Here is a 21,454-nt window from a genome sequence, read left to right on the forward strand (position 1 = left end):
AATTATGACAATTATCACAGTGAATAAAATTACAACATCACGCTTTATCGTTATCTTCCATTTTGTGCCACTGTCCTTGGAGATTTTCCTTCCACAACGTGATCTGCAATAACATTATTATGCTGACAAAAAAGTCGTTGAAAACACATCAGTGGACACCTTGTTGTCTTCACCGCTAACAGACAAAATTGTGCCACACATCGACCAACTCACATGCCATAATACTCCATCGGTCTAAAAAAAGAAGTTCATTCCCTTACAAATGACAATTTTTCAAACTCAAGATCTTCATTATCCTCTCCTTATGAACGCATGAGTGGAAACACGAGTGACTTTGGAGACAAGTGGTTTCACTGTCAGGGTACGGAGGAATCAAAAGAGGGAAGAAAATTAAGAATCTCATTTCCAAAGAGTTGATCGATGTTGAAAGAGCCTTATCAGAACTCCATCAAAGCATATTGTCCATCCGTAAACACTTACTACTTACTGTGGCTAGACAAGGGCAGAGCAATAAATTTGGACTATGAGGATCAAAGAAGTTAGAGATGGCAAGTGTAAAATCTCCTATGTCTGATTTCTGTAAGAGGTAATTAAGTATTATGTATTACATACACACGGCGTAAACCATGTAGAGGGCTGGTGTCCTCGGGAACATGACTTACCCTTCTCTATTGTTCCACCTCAGAGAGCCTCTTTCTTTCTTGCTTCTTATAATCTTTCGTATAATAATGCATTTATTAAACTATATACCCTTGGCGAAGTCCTCTTCCATTAAATAGTATTTTACAGTATGTTTTGCTGCTAAGGCGCCGCTGAGATTGCAAGACTTTTAGTTTGAAGGGGTTCAATTTCTGTCTTTTTTGTGTAGTTGCGCATGATTAGAGTTGTCGTAGTCACAGTAAAATCCCAAAAATTTTAGGAAGGGGCTTACTATGCACAATTATAGAAAAAGTAGGCCGCAAATAAAACATCTATAAAATAAAGCCTTTGAGGAGATCCTCTGAAATCAGAAGAAATTACTGGATTAGCTACAGAGAGAGTTTCTAGAATTGGTTTCGTATTTGTGATACTAATCGTGGAAAATTTACAAAAATGGGAGAGGAATTGAATTCTAGAAACAAAGGTCTAAGAAGTCACCTCATGCATGCGCTAGTCGGAGCAAGTGCTCCGGCCCCCCTCACTCTAGGGTGGTTGGCGAAGCCCTTTCACCTAAGCTGTCCAATTACCACGAGAAGGAACAAAAAGAATAGAACAATAAGGTGTTAGAAGATGCAATGCAGTAGTGCGAAATAAGAGGGCAACGTTTTGAAGGAGTCATCCCTAATGCAAGAGGATGCGCAATTAGAGCGCCCTTGTCAGTGCTTGCGAAAATTCGTGGAATTAAACAGTTAATATCTCCGTTCAGAGGAAAGCCCGCCGTTAATAGCGAGAAATACACCATAACGTATCCAATTAAACGGTTCATAACATATAAAATATAGTTTCGTTTCCGCTCAAAGACTGAGGCTCAGAGTTGGGCATGGAAAATTGAGTGGTTCTTGTTTTGAGCCCATAACTTTGTTGCGAGAGAAAGCGACAAAAAAAAAACAGTACATGGAGACGGAAAAGAAAAATTACTACAACACCCTATCGAATTTGTCTTTTCTTTCTGACGACTAAGATGAAAAAAAGAGACCTGAAAGTGAAGACCAAAATGTCAAGATTCACGATATTTTGCTTTTTTTCTTCCTATTCGAAACGAACAAGTGTTGCGTACCAAAAAAAAAGTACCAAGTTCACGGTATATCAGAAGATATAATATATAAGATGTTGGGGGAATCCCTTTTCTTTATGGAAATGAAGGGGGGTTCAGTAGTAAATTCTCCTGCTTGACAATGCGAGAGAGTATTATGGTGTTGCACGCCAACAATAGCATGCTCCCCCTATTCCTGAAAGCGGTGCGCATTTTTACACGCCAGACGAGTTGCTATTGTATAGAATGAAGAATTCGAGAGCGAATATTTACTTTTCACTCTATTGGTAAGTTTACATTTGAGCAAGTTATTTAGAAAAAAACTTTTTTCTCGGGGGCAAAAAAAAAACGATCGTTGGATTTGGCACGCATTTTCACAACCCAATCAAGTATTGTTAGATTCTCGAAAAACTGAGTTATTTGAGACAAAACCTGCTGTGGTGATGGAAACAATGAAATTCTGCAACTTAAAACTACTTTTAGTCTGGGTTTTCGGTAAATGTAGCAAATTCCATCCTTTTTACGTTATACTGTAATTAATCCGCATATTTCGAACTGGATTTTGTAATATCTGACATATTAATGTGTAACGTACAAGTTAAATTTTTTTTTAAGTTATATGTAGACATATAATGTATGGTGTAAACGCTCATTTTTCCTTGTAGTCGCTCAACTTCAAAGTTGCTCACTTATCCTCCATCTTTTTCTTCCCCTTACTTGTTCATTGGTCTTCAAACTTGCTCACTTGATACCACCCAGTAGAAAATGCAAGTTATTTCGCTGCTGTTGTTGTTTCTTATCGAGTAAGTGAATGCAGCGCTACCAAAAACTGAGCTTTGTATTCTGGCAACTCTTAACTAACAAAATTAATTCCTTTTTAATCCTATTGTAGATTATGAATCCTTCCGTGAATAACGACGTTTTGGAGCAAATATTCAATTGGTTTAACTGGTTCCACACTTTCATAGTGTTCCTTTGTTGGAGTGCACTATGAAACAACCTTTCTGAGTGATATAACTAGATCCATATAGATAAGTAATTTTTTCTTCGAGAGACATGGACATCCAAACACGAAGAACATGAAATGAACAGTTAAAAATACTAGTAGTAGTTAGTATTAATACATCCCCCATCCCGACCGACAACCCTATCCATTTTGGACGGTCCAAGATTGGGTAGACTCAAAGGTACAGAACAAAACAAACCATAAAATAAGTAGGAAAGGACGTCGATAAGACAACGTAATCCTACACATGCAAGATTATACGAAAAAGAACAAAATAAACGACGGATACAAGAAGAAAAGAAGTTCGCTGAGCTTTCGCGCTAGTAGAGAGAGCTCAGCGCAGACATTCACCAAGAACGTGTTGCGTCACCCTACACTTTTTACGCCAACTGCATATTCCTTTGAATTGAAATAAATGGGCAAGGTCAAACGTGAAATTGGAATTTCTCAACAGGGGGCCGTAAGGTGAGTGGAAAGAGGAGAAAAAAAAATGAACAGAACAAGAAGGAAAAGACTGAGAAGATAAGATAGAATATCAAGATAAGATGTGAAATAAACACGCATTAAATGATGCAAATTGTTCGAGAAATAGATGGCGTAAAGTATTTTCTAAAGGATTTTGCAAGCGCAATTTCCCACCTTTTGGTTTGGAACTAATTTGGGGAAAGGCTAAACAAGTGAAGGACACTGAGATTAGTATAAATGGGATCATAATTAGGGAGGCAAGAGAAAGAGTATAAATTATGAAGTGCGTTCTGAAGTAATCTTTACGGCCTGGCTTTAGAGTGTTGTTTTTAAAAAATGTTGTCGAGAAAATGGAAAATATTAGGTATGGAAGGAATAAAAAGAAGAGTGAGTATCCAACATTCAGAGTCAACCTCCAATTCGATTACAAACCATCGAATACTTGAATGAATGTAGTGGATTATAAATAACGTAATAGAAGCTGTGAAGGTAATGAAATGAAAAGCAAAATGTTTCAAGTGGAATTTGTAAATTAATTAAATCCTTTCAAAAAAAACAACAAAAGTTGTCAAAACCATCAAGTCTAAGCATTACAAATCTCCGTATTATCATTTTATATAAAAGAAATAGAAACAAGGGTAAGTTCGTACTGAGCACTAAGGTCTCGAGAGTCAAACTTAATTTCTTTCATAGTTTAAACACTGCTTCAGGATTCCTTAGCTACAGCCAATTCAACACGTCGAAGTTTCGTAGTGGAAACGTGCGTCGAAAAATGGCTCAGGAATGGATGACAAACAAGATTTTCAGAAGATAAAGTGGCTTAAGCGCGTTATTTCTCTATCGATATCATATTTATTCGCGATTACGAAGGCTTCGATAAGGACATCTGTTAATTAGCTACTACTCTATTGAACGACCTAGTGATGCGCAAAATCTTTGTCAGTCAACTTCGCAACGCGATGTGTCGCTATCTTTATTGCGACGCTCAGTATTCAATACGTGAGAGAATTGCGAATTTCGCATTAAGAAGTTAAAAGAGTACATTTCTTATCCAACGATGAAAAATTTTCTTATTATCACTCAAAAAAAGCAATTTGGACTGTTTTCTATTCGATTTTTTTTTGATATTGTGGGACAAAATCACTACAAAGTAGGCTCCACGAGTATCTGAATTACGGCGCTCAAAGTAAGTTTCATGCAATGAAAACCTCTGCAAAATGGAAAAGAGATATTGGCTATATACGTGCAAAGTTTGGTGCTTCTACATTTCCTAGTTCTAATTTTAGTTTTTTCATTGATGCTCTATCAAAATATGGCACCGACTTTTTCATCCGCGCTACCGTAATCCCGCAACTTCGAAATTTCATATTTTCGGCTGCGCGTCAGAATCTGTATGACTTCGAACAAACTCCAATAACTCAGCTCGTTGCCCACAAGAATGAATTCGGTTTGAAGTATGCAGCATGTTGAAAAGGAGAATTTTTCCTATCAGAATTCATTTTCACTTTCTTCCAAATGGTTTTCGTCCTCTCAAAAGCTATTTGAAAAATAAGTTACAGATCCTCTGTTCTTGCAAACCTCAGGATTGGGAGATGTATTTAGGCTTTCTTTGTTATGCCAACGAAGTTTTGGTGAAATTTCATTACTGAACCTGACTTTTCTACAACTTCGTCCTTAGCAGCGGGCTGAAAATGGTTCGCTGTCTTTGATGCTGTGCATATTCCATAAAGCTGTTCCTCTCTCTTTGCCGAGCTTCGATATCGTTCTTAGTACTCTAAGCAGGAACTCAAAAAGGAAAACTAACTGATCAGTCTGGGGATTTGAGAACAAGACCTGAATTTGAGATTGGTCAGTTTGTTTTCCTTTTTGAGTTCTTGGGAAGTGCACTTAGAACGATATCGAGGTTTATCAAGAAGAGAGGAGTTTGATGGGATATGCATAGCATCAAAGGCCTCGAAGCATTTTCAGGCCTCTGATAAAGGCGACGTTGTCGGAACGTCAGGCCAATAATAAAGTTTCACCAAAACCATGTCGGCATAACAAGAAAAGATAAACACAATAGAGAAAAGGTAGAATAATTTGCGAAAATCCTCAATTTTTTATCAGCTTTCAAAAAAACCAAAGGGCCTCCAGAAGAGATATTTTAAGTTTTGTAGCGCAAATCTTCATTTACGAAAAGCCGACACAATTGCCCTCTTCCGTTTCTTCTGCAGTTCATTACTCATGTTTAGTTCAAACAAACAAAATTCGACCAATCCAGCAGTAACTTCCAATCAGTGTCTGAGCTAATTGTTAAAATGACATTTAAATGACACTATATGCGGTGATCAATGCTCTTAATACAATCTTTTTCGTCTTTGCAAAAATCAATACTCTGGCGGGGGTAGAATTATTGATCGTATGTGGTCAGTGTGTCAATGAGTTAGATTGACTGAAAGAAGTAGAAAATAGTGAGAAAATGCTTTTAGAAGGCGTTTTGCATAGGTGTTAGTTGTTTCGAGCATCTTGCAAAAATGGAAAGAACACGGGGGATTCGTGACCGTTCGTTCTCACTGTCAGTGAGAAGAGTTGTGTGTAAATGGTTCGAAACAGTGTGGAAGTGGTTTTAAAATGTGTTCTACGTCGTCCACAGCTGCTTTCTTTTCATTTTGCAAAACAAAGATTTCGGAGGGGATCGAACTCTCGACCGTTTGTTATCGCTATCAAAAGAAAAATTGTGTTGTCGAATAAACGTCGAGAGCTCTCCCCATCTCTTCAGCGTATATGTGTACGTATGCACTGAAACACCTCTAATAATCCTTGCAATGAGCATCTGTGGCGTCTATATCATATACATTCTTATGTTACTTTCAGCACAGCATGTTATAGTACTTTTTAATAGTATAACACAGTGAATATTAATAAAAATACTATAATATTCACCATAGTAGCTTTTATTACCATTTGCTATATTATATTATATTATTTTGGTTTATTTATTAAGCGTTTGTTTGTTAAATTCTATTTGTTAAAACTAATTTTTCATTGCTACATGAGCGGCTATACAAGTTAACATGCTAACGATAATGTCGCTCAATGGTGATCGACAGCCATTCTGTTTTGTGAGAAGACGTCGCTCAATCCTGCGCGACGGTATATTATTTTAATCCATATGTGGCGATTATTTTGTTCTCTGTTCTAACAATCAGTTTAGACTTAAAAGTATGTCATGTTGGCATCGATCAACTACCCATTGAACTTCAAGGTTTCTTTACATTTATGTTTATACCAACAACCAAGAATTATGAGCTGTTTGGAAACAATCTAAACAACAAAATTTGTTGCACTCACTGCATTTTGCCCCAGTCTTCTTTCTCAGGTTTCTAAGAGTCGATCAGCTTAAAGTTGCAGGGATCGAGCTGTAGCAGTAAGAGCAAAAAAGTATGTTTTCAGTCTTTGCTTTTGGATCAGAGACCAGCTTGCGCTTGCGAGATCTTGAACTGCTCATCGAGATGTTGTTGAAGTTCTTGTACAGAAGTCATCAACAATCAACTCTGAGGTCAATAAATCCCTTTATCATGGTCGTATGGATGGCAGCTGGCATCGTGTTTGGTAGATAGTATATGAATGTCCTTCTTGTCTTTCCAGTTCGAACGAGCACTCATTTCATGTTCTGCATGTAAATGAATTCTCCCTTCCGGAGTTTTTTGTCGCTGACGATCGTGGTATTGTTCTTATAATTTCTTAAAGACATCACCCCACGAACCTGGGGTGGTATGGATTTCCGGTGGAGTATTCGTATACGAGATCGTAGATTATTGAGAGAAGGATGATTCCGTTCATTTCTTCCTAATTGCCGAAGAAAACGGCTCGGAAGATATGGCTTCGAGCGTTCCGGCGCGCTATTTTTTACAATGAGTTCGATTGAAGCGCGCCAGCCTTGTGCACACGCCGCACCTTCCGGGCCGTTTTTTACGGCAATTAGGAAGAAATGGACGGAATCACACCCCTCTCCATAATCTACTATCCCGTGTACAAAAACTCCAACTGAAATCCGCACCACCTCCGATTCGTGGGGTGATGCCTTTAAGAAGGTTCCCACCATGTCCGTCTTCTTCCTGAGGAAACTGTGGGCAAGCGTCAAACTGTAGTAGCCCTTATCGGAACAAAGGTGACGTCGTTGCATCAGAATAACGTCCATCAACTCCAGCACTACACCCTCTGCCACACTGGCTGTCCGTTTTAGATCTTTCCCGGCACAAACCTTGACCTTTTTAGGGTAGCCAGGATGAGAGCTTGAAAACCTTGATTCGAAAACGATTGACGCTTTGTTTCATTGTATTTCCAAAAAAAAAGTCGACCTCTGAGTGAAGCCATATACTCGTCGACGCACAGCTCTCTCAGGTCTATTCAAAACTTGAAATCGGTTATTTAGATAGTCGAAAATAGGCTGCAGCTTGTAAAGCTTCTTCGCCTTGTCGCCAGCATCGTTGCCTTTCTATCTCTTCAATTCGATCTCTGGTCATGAAATCTCCTGCAATCGAATATCCACTTCTGGCCAAGTTCCAAGGTTTCAGTGACCAATAACTCCGCTGATTATAGAACGGAAAACAGGACATCTGCAAACAGATGCCAAAAAACCTTCTCACTTCATCTTTATCGGTGTGAGCGCAATTATGATGGTTTTCTTGTGTGCAGACGTTGGTCTGATCAACTACCATGGAGACCATGCAAGGAGTTCTTCAGGACCAAACAGCTGGTAAAATTGGAGTATCATAGTTGTCTTATTCGGGATTAGCTCCAACCGGCTCACTTTAAGGTCCATCTGTTCTGTTTTTGAGCACTGTCCTCCCAAATGTTCTCTTCTTCATCGTTGCCGTCATCTGAGATGTCAGAAACGGATTGATCAGTGTCAAGTACAACAGTAGGAGTCATTTCATCGTCATCACACAATCAGGAGCTTCTGTATCTACAGGAGGAACTCGTCAATGCTTTCGTTAAGGCCGTCGATATCAACATCCAGAACGCTCATGGTGACAAGATTACTCACAAAGATAATGATACTCTCGGAGATCCTAATTTTATATCCCGGAATCAAATTTGTCTCGAGGACTCAAGATTCTTCGAAAAAAATTCGAGCATTGGTAGAGGGTTCAAAATCTGTTTCCTTGTTTTTTTGCAATTTTTAAATGTATTTTAATCATAATCATTCGTTCATTTAAAAATTAACAAAATTTCAACAAATAAAATACGTCGCCCTACACGCGAGTCATGAAAAAATGGCTCATCGTCAACGCGTAGAATGAAATGAGAAGGTCGTTTTTAGGAGGGTCTCCTAGAGGGGGGAGGGCACATAAAGTATTGCTTGATGACTTCCTTTTGTTTGTACCTTTGTTTGCGAAAAAAAAGAGAACTGGAAAACCCATGTACAGCCACTTTAATTTCGTCAGAAACATCAGGTTCTACAGCCAACATATTTCGTCAAGATTGAGAAGTCAATACAACCATGAACAAATCCTCAATTAAAATAAATTTTGTTTCGAGACCATTACTGAGTAGTACTAACCGCTCATCTTTACAACAGAAGTGACTAGTAATGCTTCCTACCTTACTGAAACGAAAATACCGGTAGCTTTGCGTTATCCCTGGTTCTGATAAAAAACTAACTTATTTTACCGAATAAGTTGTTGAACAACCTTTTCCAAGAGCTTTGCAGTCCACTCCCCGCTTTCACCGCACCTCCAGAGAATTACAGCTTGATCCTGAAGAATAAGAAGGAAGTATACTGCCACAGCAACTCACCATGAAATTACTTACCATTCCGCAGCTTGCAATGGTGTATGTAGAGTGACTGATAACAGGACACCAAGCAACGTCTCGTACGTAGTCAGAATGTCCAGCTAACTGTTTTTCCACCGTCCACTCTCCTTTCTCATCAACACTAAACAAATTAACATGGACATGTAGAATATCCAACAGAATAAAAGAGGACAGAAGGTGAAATATGAAAGCACACCAACACCCAGATCTTGACAAGTTTGTCATTGCCACAGGACGCTAGTCTTTTTCGAAGTGGTTGGTCACCGCCTTCTCCAATAGTTCGCTGGACAGGACACCAAGAAATTGCGTTTACACCCTGTTACATACAAAGAATATACTACTCTACACAATGTAAAATCTTCAAAATAACACCTGCTCATGCGCTTTGGGAATTTTAGACTCCACCCATTGCGCACTTTGAGCGTTAAATTCAAGTATTCCTATCGTGCAGTCAGCCGAGCCAGTTGCAAGGAGAAGTCCTAGCTGGTGGGGTGCGAATGACACAGAATGTACGCTAGCTTCATGGCCCATCCATTCATGTGATTTCTGCCATCGACCGGTGGTATCCGACCATATGATAACTCTTCTGAAATACGATGCACACCAATAAAGTCCACTTCAAATCACTTTCCACGACAGAAAATTGTTCGCTTAGTTGTCAACGAAAAAAAAAAACACTGCCTCCATTTCTGCACAACACTATTTTCGCGCAACATATATAGCTTTTTCAACCTACAGGGGAACCATCACTAATAGAATAATGGCCTTTTCGAATACCAAACCTGCTCCTGTAACAATGATCAAGAAACAACAACTTTTGAACATTGTTTGCGCCTCATTGCCATATTTTGCGAAAGTTTAGCTGCATTCCAATTAAACTCTCAGTTTACTAGTCAAAATGCGCGGAAAAACACGAAACACTGCGCTCATAAAAGATGCAAGCTTGGAATAAAATAGAGCTGTAGAAGAAATATAACTATTACAAAGGTGTTCTTGAGATTTTTTCTCACGAAATGAGCAGAAAAAATCACTCCACAGTCTTCTTAACCATTCAGAAATAAGTGGCTGAGAATACAGAGGAGAATACACATCACTTTTAAATTTACTCAGGAGACTTCGCACAAGTTTTTCTCGGTCGCATAAAGGTATGAGATTATGACAAACAGTGCTTTCTCTCAAAGACTGACAACAATAATTGCGCATTACTGGTGGGTATCAGCTTTTAAACTGATTAATATTTGGTTGACAACGTGAAGCGCTTCTCTGAATAATATTTGACATGCAAGAAGGAAGAGAGGTAGAAATAGTCCCAAACTCAATTAAAAGAGCGTATTTATCAGGCGAAGAAAGGATCTAACTAAGAAACACGAAATAGACCATCTAATTCCAAAATGCTCAGAATTTAGAAGAAAAGATTGATAGAGATCTTGTCGCAAAAAAATTCAAGCCTACTGAATGCAATCTCACTTCTTTCATGCTACTAGTTAAGGAACAACGTAACCTTTCGAATCAACCGATTCTCTCCACATCACTTCTATTTGATGAAACTAATTCTAGTTTTCTGAGCAAATTCTTTGCTTACTAAAATCGTCTTCTGTGCATTTTAAATGGAACAACTGATGCGTGTAATTTAATGAACGCCAGATTTGAATTACCAATAAGAAATTTTTAATACAATTGCTAAAAATCATTAGTCACAAAAGAAAAGTAGAAGCGAACCTGTCATAACCAGCTGAAGCTAGCAGTGCGCCAAAATCTGGGTGGGCCCAAGACAACTGCCACACAGGCCCAGAATGGCCAGCAAGTTCTGCTATGGGAACGATGTAACCATTAGCTTTCACCTCAACATTAAAGGTCACGATATGGGCAAGACAAGGAAATAAAAACATAAAACAGAAGTGTAGGAAAAAAACCTCAAAAATCTTCACAAGTCGATCACTGGAACATGTTGCAAGGCGATTTCCAAAGTAGTTCAGTTGTGCGTCATGCTTGAATTACTTTCTTGGAATTAGGGCTGTATCTTGTTCAAAACTAGACATAGATCATACACATAAGTAATCGAAATAAAAGTAGTTTGCCAGATCCTCAATAACCCTGCTCAAGAAAGCGCTTAAAAATTGAGTTGTAATTAACAGGACTTCATTTCTCTTAAGTATCCACTTTCACCACTACAATCGAAAGTAGTACAAATGTCGCAGTGGCGAAGAATAGCAAAACTTGTCGTTTTTTTCTTAATGGCCGAAGAAGAGTACAAACACAATTTTCTGTCGAAGTCTTTAGAAACATTGCATTTAATAACTGGATTGAATAACTCTTGAGAACAACTCCAAGTATAAGGAAACTATACTCAAACTATTAAGCTACATTCAGAAGAATAAAGAAAGAGGTCAATTAAGAGAAAAACTTACTATAATATCAGTATGAGCAGTGTCTATCTTGCACGACACAGTAGTCTGCAAAAATAAATTCAAACGTTTTACAAAAAAAAAATGTTCAACAATATGAATAAAGAAACATACCATTATTTTCCAAGGCGATTGCGTCCGGAGACAGCTCTAAAAGAAGGATTTCTTCTCTTTAGCAAAACACTTTAAATCACTATAATGATGACATATGATGGAACAAAGGTAGTAAGGACAAAGATAAAACTAAGCAGGAAAGTGTTGAAGGTTCTCAACACAATGACGGTACTGTGGGTATATTACTTCAAACGAAATTATTGATCGTTAACGCTTTTCTCGTTAGCAATTCAGCAAGCAGGAGCTCACATTAAAATGAAGTAATAAAAGGTCTAGCATCCTTCAGACTTACACATAAAGAAATGCGAATGTGGTTTGTATCGTGAAGATTCAACAACGGAGCCAGAAATTGGCACAAGTGCAGTGGAGCGCGGAATTTACGTGTTCCTACGAATTTGACCGAAAACTGCCAACTTATCCATCAAAATAATAGTACGAAACTTGAGATCTTACATGATTCCGATAAAAACAAACTTCTCTTACTATGACGAATATGGAAAATGGTGACCATAGACAATTACACAAAATGAGACAAAAATGAATGACTGCAAACTTGGAACTGGGGCAAAATAAACGATATGACAAGTCGAAAATGGTTTTGTTAAGACTACTTAAGGACATTCAAATTGCACTATTAAAGAGAAAATGTCCGCGGAGTTTTGCGCACAGAAAGCTCAGTGCGTGCCCACGCCAAGAGCGCGCCGCTTCTTTGTGTTACGACGTTTTACGCCGATTGTATGTATGTACGTAATCCTTTTTTTGAACTATTACACGGGAAAGAAGAATGGAAGTTATAAGAGCAGGAAAAAAGAACTAATTCAAAGAATACAGTCACTGCGTACAGCAAGACAGTCGGGACAGAACGGCCTAATTTGTGGTGCAATTACCGAAGAGGTTGAGCGGTGTGAGTCCCACTCTTCTTCGCAGTTCGATTGAGGATAGTGAGGGTCCCGTAGCGGTCGCAACCGCTTACGCAGTTGCACTACAAGCTAGGTCGTTGTGGCGCGAAAGTACAATCTGGTCGAAAGTCTATAGTCGGGTCAAAACGACATGAAGCTCGGTGCAATTGCGTATGCGGCTTCTCTCGAAGCGTGCAGCTAGTATCATGGTGGAAACTTAGCTGTACCGCCCATCGCTGCAGTTTGCGGTGGCTCCACCTCGGTTCCAACTGCTGCCTCCACCACGCCGTTTTAGCGCGTACGCAAATGCACCGTGCCTCATGTCGTTTTTATCCAACTATAGACTCTGTTTAAAATGTTGAATTATTCCGACGTGAGAAATGCGTTTTTTCTACTACTTCGATGTCATTCCCTATAAACGCGACTAAAAAGGCTACGATCTCTGAGCCAGCTAACCTCCAGCTTGGGCCCAGAGTTTTATTCACGATTTCATTCCGAGTTACTTCCGTATTTCAAACTGCTGGAGATTACAAAAACAATCTGACTTGATAACTATCAAGCATTTAATATCGAAATTCCCCAGAAAAGTCCTTTCTGTTTTAGTTGGAGCCAGGATTTTTCTGGGGAATTTTATATGTTGGATTAATGAAAGTTTAGCAACAAATGAAGGTCGGGATCCAATCTGAAAATGTAACAGCAAGAATTTCGAAAATTAGATGGACTAGGAGCGCCTGTCTCATCAGTGTACCTCATCAGTGTGTAGACAACTCTATAAACACATAAAACACAACAAACAAGAAACAACAGTAAAGTGGATTAGAGGTGAAATTCAGAAGCAAGAAAAAAAAAACAGTTTGCGCTCGTACGTATAATGGAATCCACTTTGGGCTATTCTATCTCGTAAATTCTTACGGTGTAAAGAGTTGCCTCGTCGGGTAATCTGACAACTCCGGTTTTCTGGGTATAGATTTATCGGGGGAGTTCGGCGCTGCAGCTGTGTTACCTACGAACTACTTTCCAAACCCTATTTGATTTTGGAAAGAACGCAACAGTAGGTACATCCTCAGTTTTTGACTTAAAGGCAGCATATCAGGAAATTGACGTAGTACGGGAATCTCAGGGAACCCACAGAGTTCGGGTTGTAGATTACAGAACACAGCGTGGCTCCGTCTTTGTTCCTACGAAGTACGATAGAACACGCCCCTTTTACACGCGCTGGTCCCTTGTTCTTGTTGTTTTCTATTCTTCTATTCATTTCTTTCTTCCATTCTTTGTTTTAATGGTTTTAATCTGTAAGCTGGTGAGGAAGCATCGTTGATCATCGATACCTCGCGACTCGTGGACGCGACTTGTGCATAGGTACTGCGTTCCAATTTACCTCGTAGGAAGAAACATCATCTTCCGCACGGTTTTTCAATGACGATTAGGGGAAGTCGAGCAGAGCCAAGCTGGGTTCCATTATCTACAACCCGAACTTTCCTGGGATTTCCGCACAAAGTCGATTTCGTAATGCGCTGCCTTTAAAGGATCACACGAATTGGGGGTGAGATTTAGGGGGTTGGGAGACAGACGGGGTGATCCGTCTTTTGGTAAAAACGGCCCGGAAGATGCGGCGCCGCCAGACTGCTCAATCGAACCGTGTACAAAATGGTGCAAATTTATTATGGCGGTCTCCGTGTCCTCCTGTATACGAAACTCCACCTAACTGCACCTTTTGCCTTTAAAGCAACGCTGTCGCTTATTGACTCTGCTTTTCAAACACTCCTCAATGTAAAATGATCTCAAAAAGTCAGAAATGAACCTCAAAAATTCAGACACGATTGGAGGATTGTAGTCATGCATCCTCCCAGATTGAGGCAATGTCTAGTGACTTTGTCCTGAAATTATCTTCACTTCATCGTTGAGTTCCCATTAGACCTACTTCCTACCTAATCACAGTTATCAAATCAATCCACCGTCGTCTTCGTTTTCATGACGCGATGGTTACCACACAATACTTTACGAAGCCGCCGTGCTCATCCGCCTTACGCACCTACTCAAAGGTCAGTAAACTCGTTGGCCACTATGGCTGACAACGCGTCGCACAATGTTACATACTTTCTTTTTTTACCATGAACCTCTTTTGTAGAACAGCCCTAATTACACGTTGAACACGTCGTACTGTTTTGAAACAGCAGTAGTTTAAGTTTTTCATATATACTATGTTATTATTATTTATTTATTTATGATTGTATTGAATGAAGTAAGAATTGAAGATATTTTTGATGTCACTATCGTTGAACACCGATCATCAATAACAAAGCTATATAAAATAGATGTCAAGACTGTTGTGATGCTTGTTTTTTGAGACTCCTGATAAACAAGATGGAAGGTATAAAAGGATGAGAATGGGTGAGTACGTTTCATTTACTAACAATGCCTTGTTCGTCGCGAAGAAGTAGAAGCAGGTCTAGAAGCCGAAGAAGACATCGGAGCAGAAGTGCATCAGTGAAGAGATACCGTAGATCAAGATCGCGAAGATCAAGAAGCGGGTCTCATTCACGTAAGAGACGCCTACGTGTTACCAAGACATGGTCCAAAATTGTTGGCGATAACGATTGACATTGGCAGTAGCAACTTCGCTTCTGATAGGCATTTATCGTGGCATCAATCGTAGCGATGGACACAGCCAATCTGTCACAAAAGTGAATACGCCAACAGTGGCGGGACATAGCGGCAACTTAAAGCATCACCCACGAATCTGAGCTGATGCAGATTTCAGGTGGAGTATTCTAATAAGGAAGGGATAGTAGATTATGGAAAGGAGGTGATTCCGTCCATTTCTTCCTAACTGACGTAAAAACGGCCCGGAAGATGCGGCGCCGCACAAGGCTGGTGCGCTCTAGTCGAACTTCTTGAAGAAAATACTGCGCCGGAACGCTCGAAGCCGCATCTTCCGGGCGATTTTTTACGGCAACTAGGAAGAAATGGGCGGAATCACCCCTCTCCATAATCTATCCTGTATACGAATACTCCACCTGAAATCTGCGCCACCTCAGATTCGTGGGGTGATGCCTTTAATAGAAAAGGAGTTGAAGGGAGCTTGTTTTAGCGTCTCGAAAGACGTCGAGAAGAAGAAGATCTCGCTCGCGCCGTGGCTCACGGGGACTCGGGCGCTCCTGGTCCCGTCGATCGCGTCGCTCAAGGTCGCGCCGCTCAAGATCTCGCCGCTCACGCCGGGGGAAAAGCCGATCTCGCAGGTTACGTCGAGGTACGAAGTCCAGGAGGTGAGGACGCGGTATATTAATGGAAATCGTAGGATTTCGTAGAAAGTTCTACGATTCTGTAATAGGTATTCTGAATTTGACTTTTCAGAGGAGGACGAAGGTCTAGGAGAGGGCGCCGTGCAAGAGCAGGTAATGACAATGAAGAAAACCAATAAAAACTTGCACGATGGTCATTGTTGTATGTTGTACATTGTTACATTGGTCACTGGAAATGTGATGACTATACACCAGTACACTATCGTACTGGATGGTGGACTATATCACCAGTACGATGGTACGTCTACACCTAATCGCTTCGCCATTCCGTGTCCAAGGTGGGCAGCGCTGTGTTCTCTGTATCAGCTTGGCACAAGCTAAGCCACGCTCGTGTTTGATCGTCTTGTGATTCTGACGGTCTCCACAGAGCCACAGAAAGAAATGAGAGGTTAAAATAGGTTTTCTAGACAATTTTTAGAGGTGGGTAGATTCATGAGAAGCTGCTCGCAGCGAACTGTGGTTTGCGGTAGCATTTTTTTTCGCACAAAGTGATAAATGCAACTTCTATGCGGCTGCGACTGTGCAGGTTGGGGAGTTTTGCACCGAATGAATTCACCTTGAAGATACTCAGAAACGTAACGCGTATGCGAGGTAGGCATGCGTTCCGCGTCCGCCAGCGCAAGTGTATAGTCGGGTCAAAACGACATGAAGCGCAATGCAGTTGCGTAAGCGACTGCGCTCGAAGCTGCGCGGTGGAGATAGCGGTTGAAGTAGAGGTGGGACTATCGCGAACTCCAACGAAGATTAGTGCTAGGTCCCACTCGATTCTAAAGGCTACGCTCCACGGCCCTATTTTAAACCGTCACCGCTTGGGCAACTGCACCGTGTTTCATGTCGTTTTGACCCCACTATAATTTACATTGGGCGAGCTGCGGATGTTGAGCGATGACGGTATTGCTCGCCTTCTATCCCGATTTCTGGATTATTGGGCGAAATTGAGCCTGATCTCATTATGTCGACGCTTACACCTATCCATTCGTGGAAAACAAGTTCATCCAAACTGAGCGAATCGAAAGTATTGTGGTGGCCGCTCCAAAGAGAATTGCTCTCAATTTCGCATCAATCGTAGTGTAGTTTGACCAGTGCACTGTGATTTTTTGCGATGTTCATATTTTATAGGAAAAATCTCTCCTATGTAGGGAATTGATGGTAGAATAAAGATGTGTGGATGTTCGATGCTGAGAAAGTTCTTTACTCACAAAGCAGAAAAAAAGTCAAGGTGTATATCCGGCACTCTCGAGTGAGTGATGTTTGAAAGTTGAAGTGAAGTGAGTGATGTTTGAAAGTTTAGGAGAAAAATAAAGAAAAAAGACTACACATTGAGTAGGTAGTTTTTCGATCGGAAAGGAAGAAATTCCCCACTGTGAAAAATTTCTGGTCAATGAGCAAAAAAAGAAGAAAATCTTGAGAAACTCGTGAAATGATGGAGTCGCATCGCCTCTGTGTAGTCGCAATGAAATTGGGTGTTCAATCGCATATGTGGGCCCATCGTTTGCAGAATCAGTAATCTTCGAAGAGGTATATCCGCTGTGATTTGTCTCGCTACCGTGAAATTATTGAAATCTGCACAAATGGGTCATTCAATGACTGCTGTGTTATTTACTTGGGGATGAATGCGTACGTAAGATTGTAAGTTATTCCAAAGTGAATCGGGTTGCTGTCAGTTTAGCCAACGCTAAACACTCGCTTATGTCGCACCGGAGGATCGGGAAGATACAGACGAAGTAGTAATTTTCTTCGTTTTCCCAACGTTTTCCAAATTCATCAAAACTAAGAAGGAATGATGTTATGATAAAACAGTCGTTAATATATCTACAATACATTATCGATCTACGTAAAAGCACTGGTTGTTTGATTCTGCTCATGAAGCAGATCGCCAGTACTGGTGCTAATCGTTGACCCATTGCCTGCCTTCCCAGTTGTGCGAAGTGATTTCCTGACCAGCTGAAGATATTACAGTTCGGGCTTTCCTTGATAAGTGTTATTATGCGAGTTTTACCAAACCAATATGTTTCCAAGTTGTTACCATGTAAATCTATCATCCCAGAGAAAGCTGTTTTTTACATTCGTGTAGAGTGTGGTTACATCAAAGGACTCTATTACGCAGTTACCCTCAACTCTCGCAATGCGTAGTCGTTCAAGGAAATGGTGCGTGTTCGACAATTGAGATGGTATTTTAAACAAAATTTGACTCACAATTTCATTAAGGGACCACGAAATTCGATCCGTTGGTCCTCCCACACAACTTATTATTGGTATTTTGAATGTTGCCGCTGATATTGAGTTCATCCCGTCGGATTTCGGCTCATGCGTTTTGGTGAGGCTATAGAATACAGGACAGGTCGGTTTGTCAAACTTGAGGCGGCTTATAAATCGTTCGTCAAGATCAGCAGATTTACCTATAGACATCGATACATGATTCAAGCGTTTGCAGTGCACGGAATCCTTTCTCTGTTACGCGGCGATAGATCTTTTCTTGCAGGTGGAGATTTGTGCTTTCCAATCAAGAGCCTGTGACACGACTGCGAATTCTCCACCCTTATCGCTTACTGAAAGGTGCATGTTCCCTCTTGTAGTCATTTCGCGGATTTCCTGCCATTGCTCGCGCGTGAGATTGTTACGGGAAACGGTCAAGATGTACCCGTATGATGTGCCGCCGCGTATCCAGGAGGCTAACGAGCGTCGTTAATTGCACCGCGCGTCTCCTGATACCGTCATAATCGTTACAGTAGTCTGATTGCTCCTCTCGTGCTACGTCTTCAAGACGCCCCGCCCGCGCCACCCTCCCCACCCATTTTGGCGCGTCTGCTGCTCTTACGACGAGTGTTTTTGGCCGCGCCTGCAGCTCTTATGATGCGCTTTTAGAATCGAACGAAAAGGAAAGTACCTGGCATTAGATGTTGTTTGAAACTCTACGTAAAATATGCTTGCAAGTTAATATAAAGAGGAAAGAATGAAATAGGTTTGCATAAGTGATATGCCATTTAGAAATGCGAGTGAAAATGAAAATATCCTGTGTCGACTTGTTAGGTGGAAAACACTCACCTCTGGAAATGCTGGAGATGTTTCAAAGAATGTCTCGCAGATCGGTGTAATGCTATATTTTTTAAAACTTTTTTTCGTTTTCTGGGGATTTGTTTTTGCTTATTTAGCTGGGTAAAACTGGCATCCAACGATTAACGATGCGCGAATAATGCCTCGCAGACATACATTGTACCTAAATGTATATCTCGAAGATACAAAGGTTTCTGCTCGCCACTAATGCACCTAACCTGTCATATTGATTTAATGCAGAGAACAGATAGAAATGAAGCGATTAAAAACTGTTGAAAGAGGTTTGAAGAGCCATACAAAGTTTTATTGTATAAAACGTGCAAGCATGTATTGAAATAAAATTTGACATGAGCTCTATACGAACATTATATCTATGTAAAATTTTGAAAAGGTAAAATATAGAAAGGAGTTTAAAGGATATACACAAAGTAATAAGCACGTAAAACTGCTGTATGTATAGCTGGTGCAGTTGTAATTTGAACAGGAATTCGTTGAATAACATCGCGACAAACACATATTTATGCACTACGAGTTTATATAGAAGAGTTAGGGGATGAAATGTGTGAAATTATGAGATGTGTGAAAATATATGCATGTTATTCTTTTCCCTGGAGCATCTTCTTGTGATAATTTTTACTTATGTAAAGTTACATTGGATAGAAGGATCTACTTCTTCTCTTTTATTCCCAATAATATGCGCTTAGTTTACTATATCCGTACATCAGAATTCGCTTCGGCAATTCGTTCTACACACCCCCTCCCCCCTTCAAAATTCGCAGTATCCACCGCTTCGTCGCGGCGTTGATCATAGAGCAATAGGGAGGCGGGGTGCAGGTGATCTCAGGCGGTCGTGGAGAATGTCTAACTGGTGGAGCGGCAGCCGTAATTGCGCGGAGAGCGCGGTGCTGAAGGGAGGGCAGGAGCGGTCAGCTGGGTTTCATGGGTACCTCTTGTCCCGCCCCCGATTGTTATGGATCTTCTATGATGGTTATAAGCGGACAACACCCCAGATAGTAGAATCCTAAGTTTTGTGCCTGTTTTGCAAGCTGGTTCGTGTCCTTTATAGAAGTTGGGCGGAAAAGTGTTGAAAGTAACGCTCTTCTGCTCCTATTATGGCTAATACTCTGTTCACGTTTACGTTTAATCGCCGGGCTGATGTCATCGCCTGACGCGATTACCCGCATCTTCGCCGAGGTGTGCCGTCCTTGAACCCAGCTCTGCCCAACCTTCTCGATCTTCTGCGAGAGCTTGCACAGAATCAATACATTCGTCGTTATTCCATATTCTGCGAAACCCTACGTCTCGCCTGAACTGCCTATCCACGCCGAGTGTCCTCAGGTTTTCTTTCACCACGTCAGTCCAGAAGTTCCGTTTTCGGCCAGGTGGTTTCTTCCAGCTCGAACCCGGCGATCTGCCGGTCCCCTTAATATATAATTAAAGAAGCGTAGACAATTTACTTTAGCCACTTTTGATGGCAGTGCAAGATGTTGATATCTTCCACGTGTCATCTGCCGTTATACCACATCTGCGTAGAGCTCTTCATTGTGGCATACCCTAGGCCAAATGTAGCCAAGCAGCCATCTAAGCAGCTTTCATTCCGTGCAGTCAACCCTCTCCATCACCGTAGATGGTGCTGCCCAAGTCTCCGATCCGTACATCATGATGGGGCGATTTGCGGACAGGTAGACTCGAAGCTTGACTTCGTTGCTGATGGCGGTCGACCACAGGCATTTTGTTGTCTTTTGGTTTGGTTGTCCGTCCACCCTGATTCCTATTCGAGATCTCGCAGAGATCCACATCTGTTTGCATTTATCAGGGCGAAGACGTAGTCCATAGGCTGCAGCCATCTTCGATACGAGTTTGACAGCATGTTGAAGTTTCGTGCTGCTCTCCGCGAATATAACAACATCGTCAGCGTACTCGAGATCGGTCAAGGAGCGTCCCGATGGTGCTAGAATGATATCGGCAGGACACTGATCTACTGTTCTTCGCATAATGTCGTCGATAGCGAAGTTGAACAGGAAGGGCCCTACCACTGTTTCTTGTCTTACTCCAGTTACCACCTCAAACGGTGTTGCACATCCGGCTGGTGTTCGAACAGCAGCAGTTTTTCGTTGATTCATGTCATAAAGCAAGCGAAGGAACTTTCCTGGTACTCCATCAGCGCGAAGCGCATTTAGAAGACGGCCTCAGTGAGGAGAGTCGAACACGGCTTCAAAGTCCAGAAACGCTAATTGCATTGGCTTCGAATACCGCTGTCAGATTTCGATCACTCTCCTGACGATGAACACCTAGTCAATCGTAGATCGGCCAGGACGAAAGCCAGCTTGCTCGTCGTGCGTTGTTTCTTCGCGATGCTTGAGAGTCGGTTCAGGATAATCCGCTCAAATACCTGGCACATAACACAAAAGCAAAAAGATTACTCGATAATTCTTAAAATCCGTGACGGATAACTTCTTGTGGAGGGGAATTACGGTAGCGTGTCCCCATGAGTCAGGTATCCTTTCGTCGAATTACATACTGAACGGATGATCTTTGTCATCTCATGAATTTAAGACGGTGTATGTGAATAAATATATAAATAAATAAAAGTAGTTTCGTCGTGTTGTTAGCAGATCACCGTTTGATAGTGTTACTTCGCTATTGGTAATTAGGATCCGACAAGAGTATATCACTCT

The 21,454-nt window shown here is 41.0% G+C and overlaps 3 protein-coding genes across 5 annotated transcripts; 1 reads left to right on the forward strand and 2 right to left on the reverse strand.

The window, feature by feature from the left end:
* Positions 1-37: 37 nt before the first annotated feature.
* RB195_001206 (uncharacterized protein) lies at positions 38-11,524 on the reverse strand (the record flags this gene model as incomplete). Its single annotated transcript, XM_064197873.1, has 10 exons — positions 38-103; positions 160-234; positions 8,879-8,944; positions 9,000-9,123; positions 9,203-9,318; positions 9,375-9,588; positions 10,722-10,843; positions 10,916-10,990; positions 11,411-11,455; positions 11,522-11,524. The coding sequence occupies 10 exons, from the start codon at positions 11,522-11,524 to the stop codon at positions 38-40; spliced, it is 906 nt and encodes a 301-aa protein (XP_064053754.1).
* A 2,867-nt stretch (positions 11,525-14,391) lies between these two features.
* Positions 14,392-18,916, forward strand: RB195_001207 (uncharacterized protein; the record flags this gene model as incomplete). 3 transcript variants are annotated; one of them, XM_064197875.1, is made up of 6 exons in its annotated part: positions 14,392-14,462; positions 14,914-14,962; positions 15,512-15,686; positions 15,775-15,815; positions 16,862-16,962; positions 17,014-17,053. In XM_064197875.1, the coding sequence occupies 6 exons, from the start codon at positions 14,392-14,394 to the stop codon at positions 17,051-17,053; spliced, it is 477 nt and encodes a 158-aa protein (XP_064053755.1). The 3 variants fall into 3 exon arrangements, with proteins under 3 accessions (XP_064053755.1, XP_064053756.1, XP_064053757.1); XM_064197874.1 differs by lacking the exon at positions 14,914-14,962 and adding an exon at positions 17,931-18,051 and having other exon boundaries at positions 14,400-14,462; positions 15,775-15,960; positions 16,883-16,962; positions 17,014-17,045; XM_064197876.1 differs by lacking the exons at positions 14,392-14,462; positions 14,914-14,962; positions 15,512-15,686; ... (1 more) ...; positions 16,862-16,962; positions 17,014-17,053 and adding exons at positions 17,848-17,870; positions 17,931-18,039; positions 18,205-18,278; positions 18,711-18,813; positions 18,875-18,916.
* Positions 18,917-20,368: 1,452 nt separating this feature from the next.
* On the reverse strand, positions 20,369-20,899 carry RB195_001208 (uncharacterized protein; the record flags this gene model as incomplete). The annotated part of the gene is made up of 1 exon (XM_064197877.1): positions 20,369-20,899. The coding sequence occupies one exon, from the start codon at positions 20,897-20,899 to the stop codon at positions 20,369-20,371; it is 531 nt and encodes a 176-aa protein (XP_064053758.1).
* Positions 20,900-21,454: the final 555 nt, after the last annotated feature.

The sequence above is a fragment of the Necator americanus genome, chromosome IV, assembly GCF_031761385.1.
Source record: "Necator americanus strain Aroian chromosome IV, whole genome shotgun sequence".
Taxonomy (NCBI): domain Eukaryota; kingdom Metazoa; phylum Nematoda; class Chromadorea; order Rhabditida; family Ancylostomatidae; genus Necator; species Necator americanus.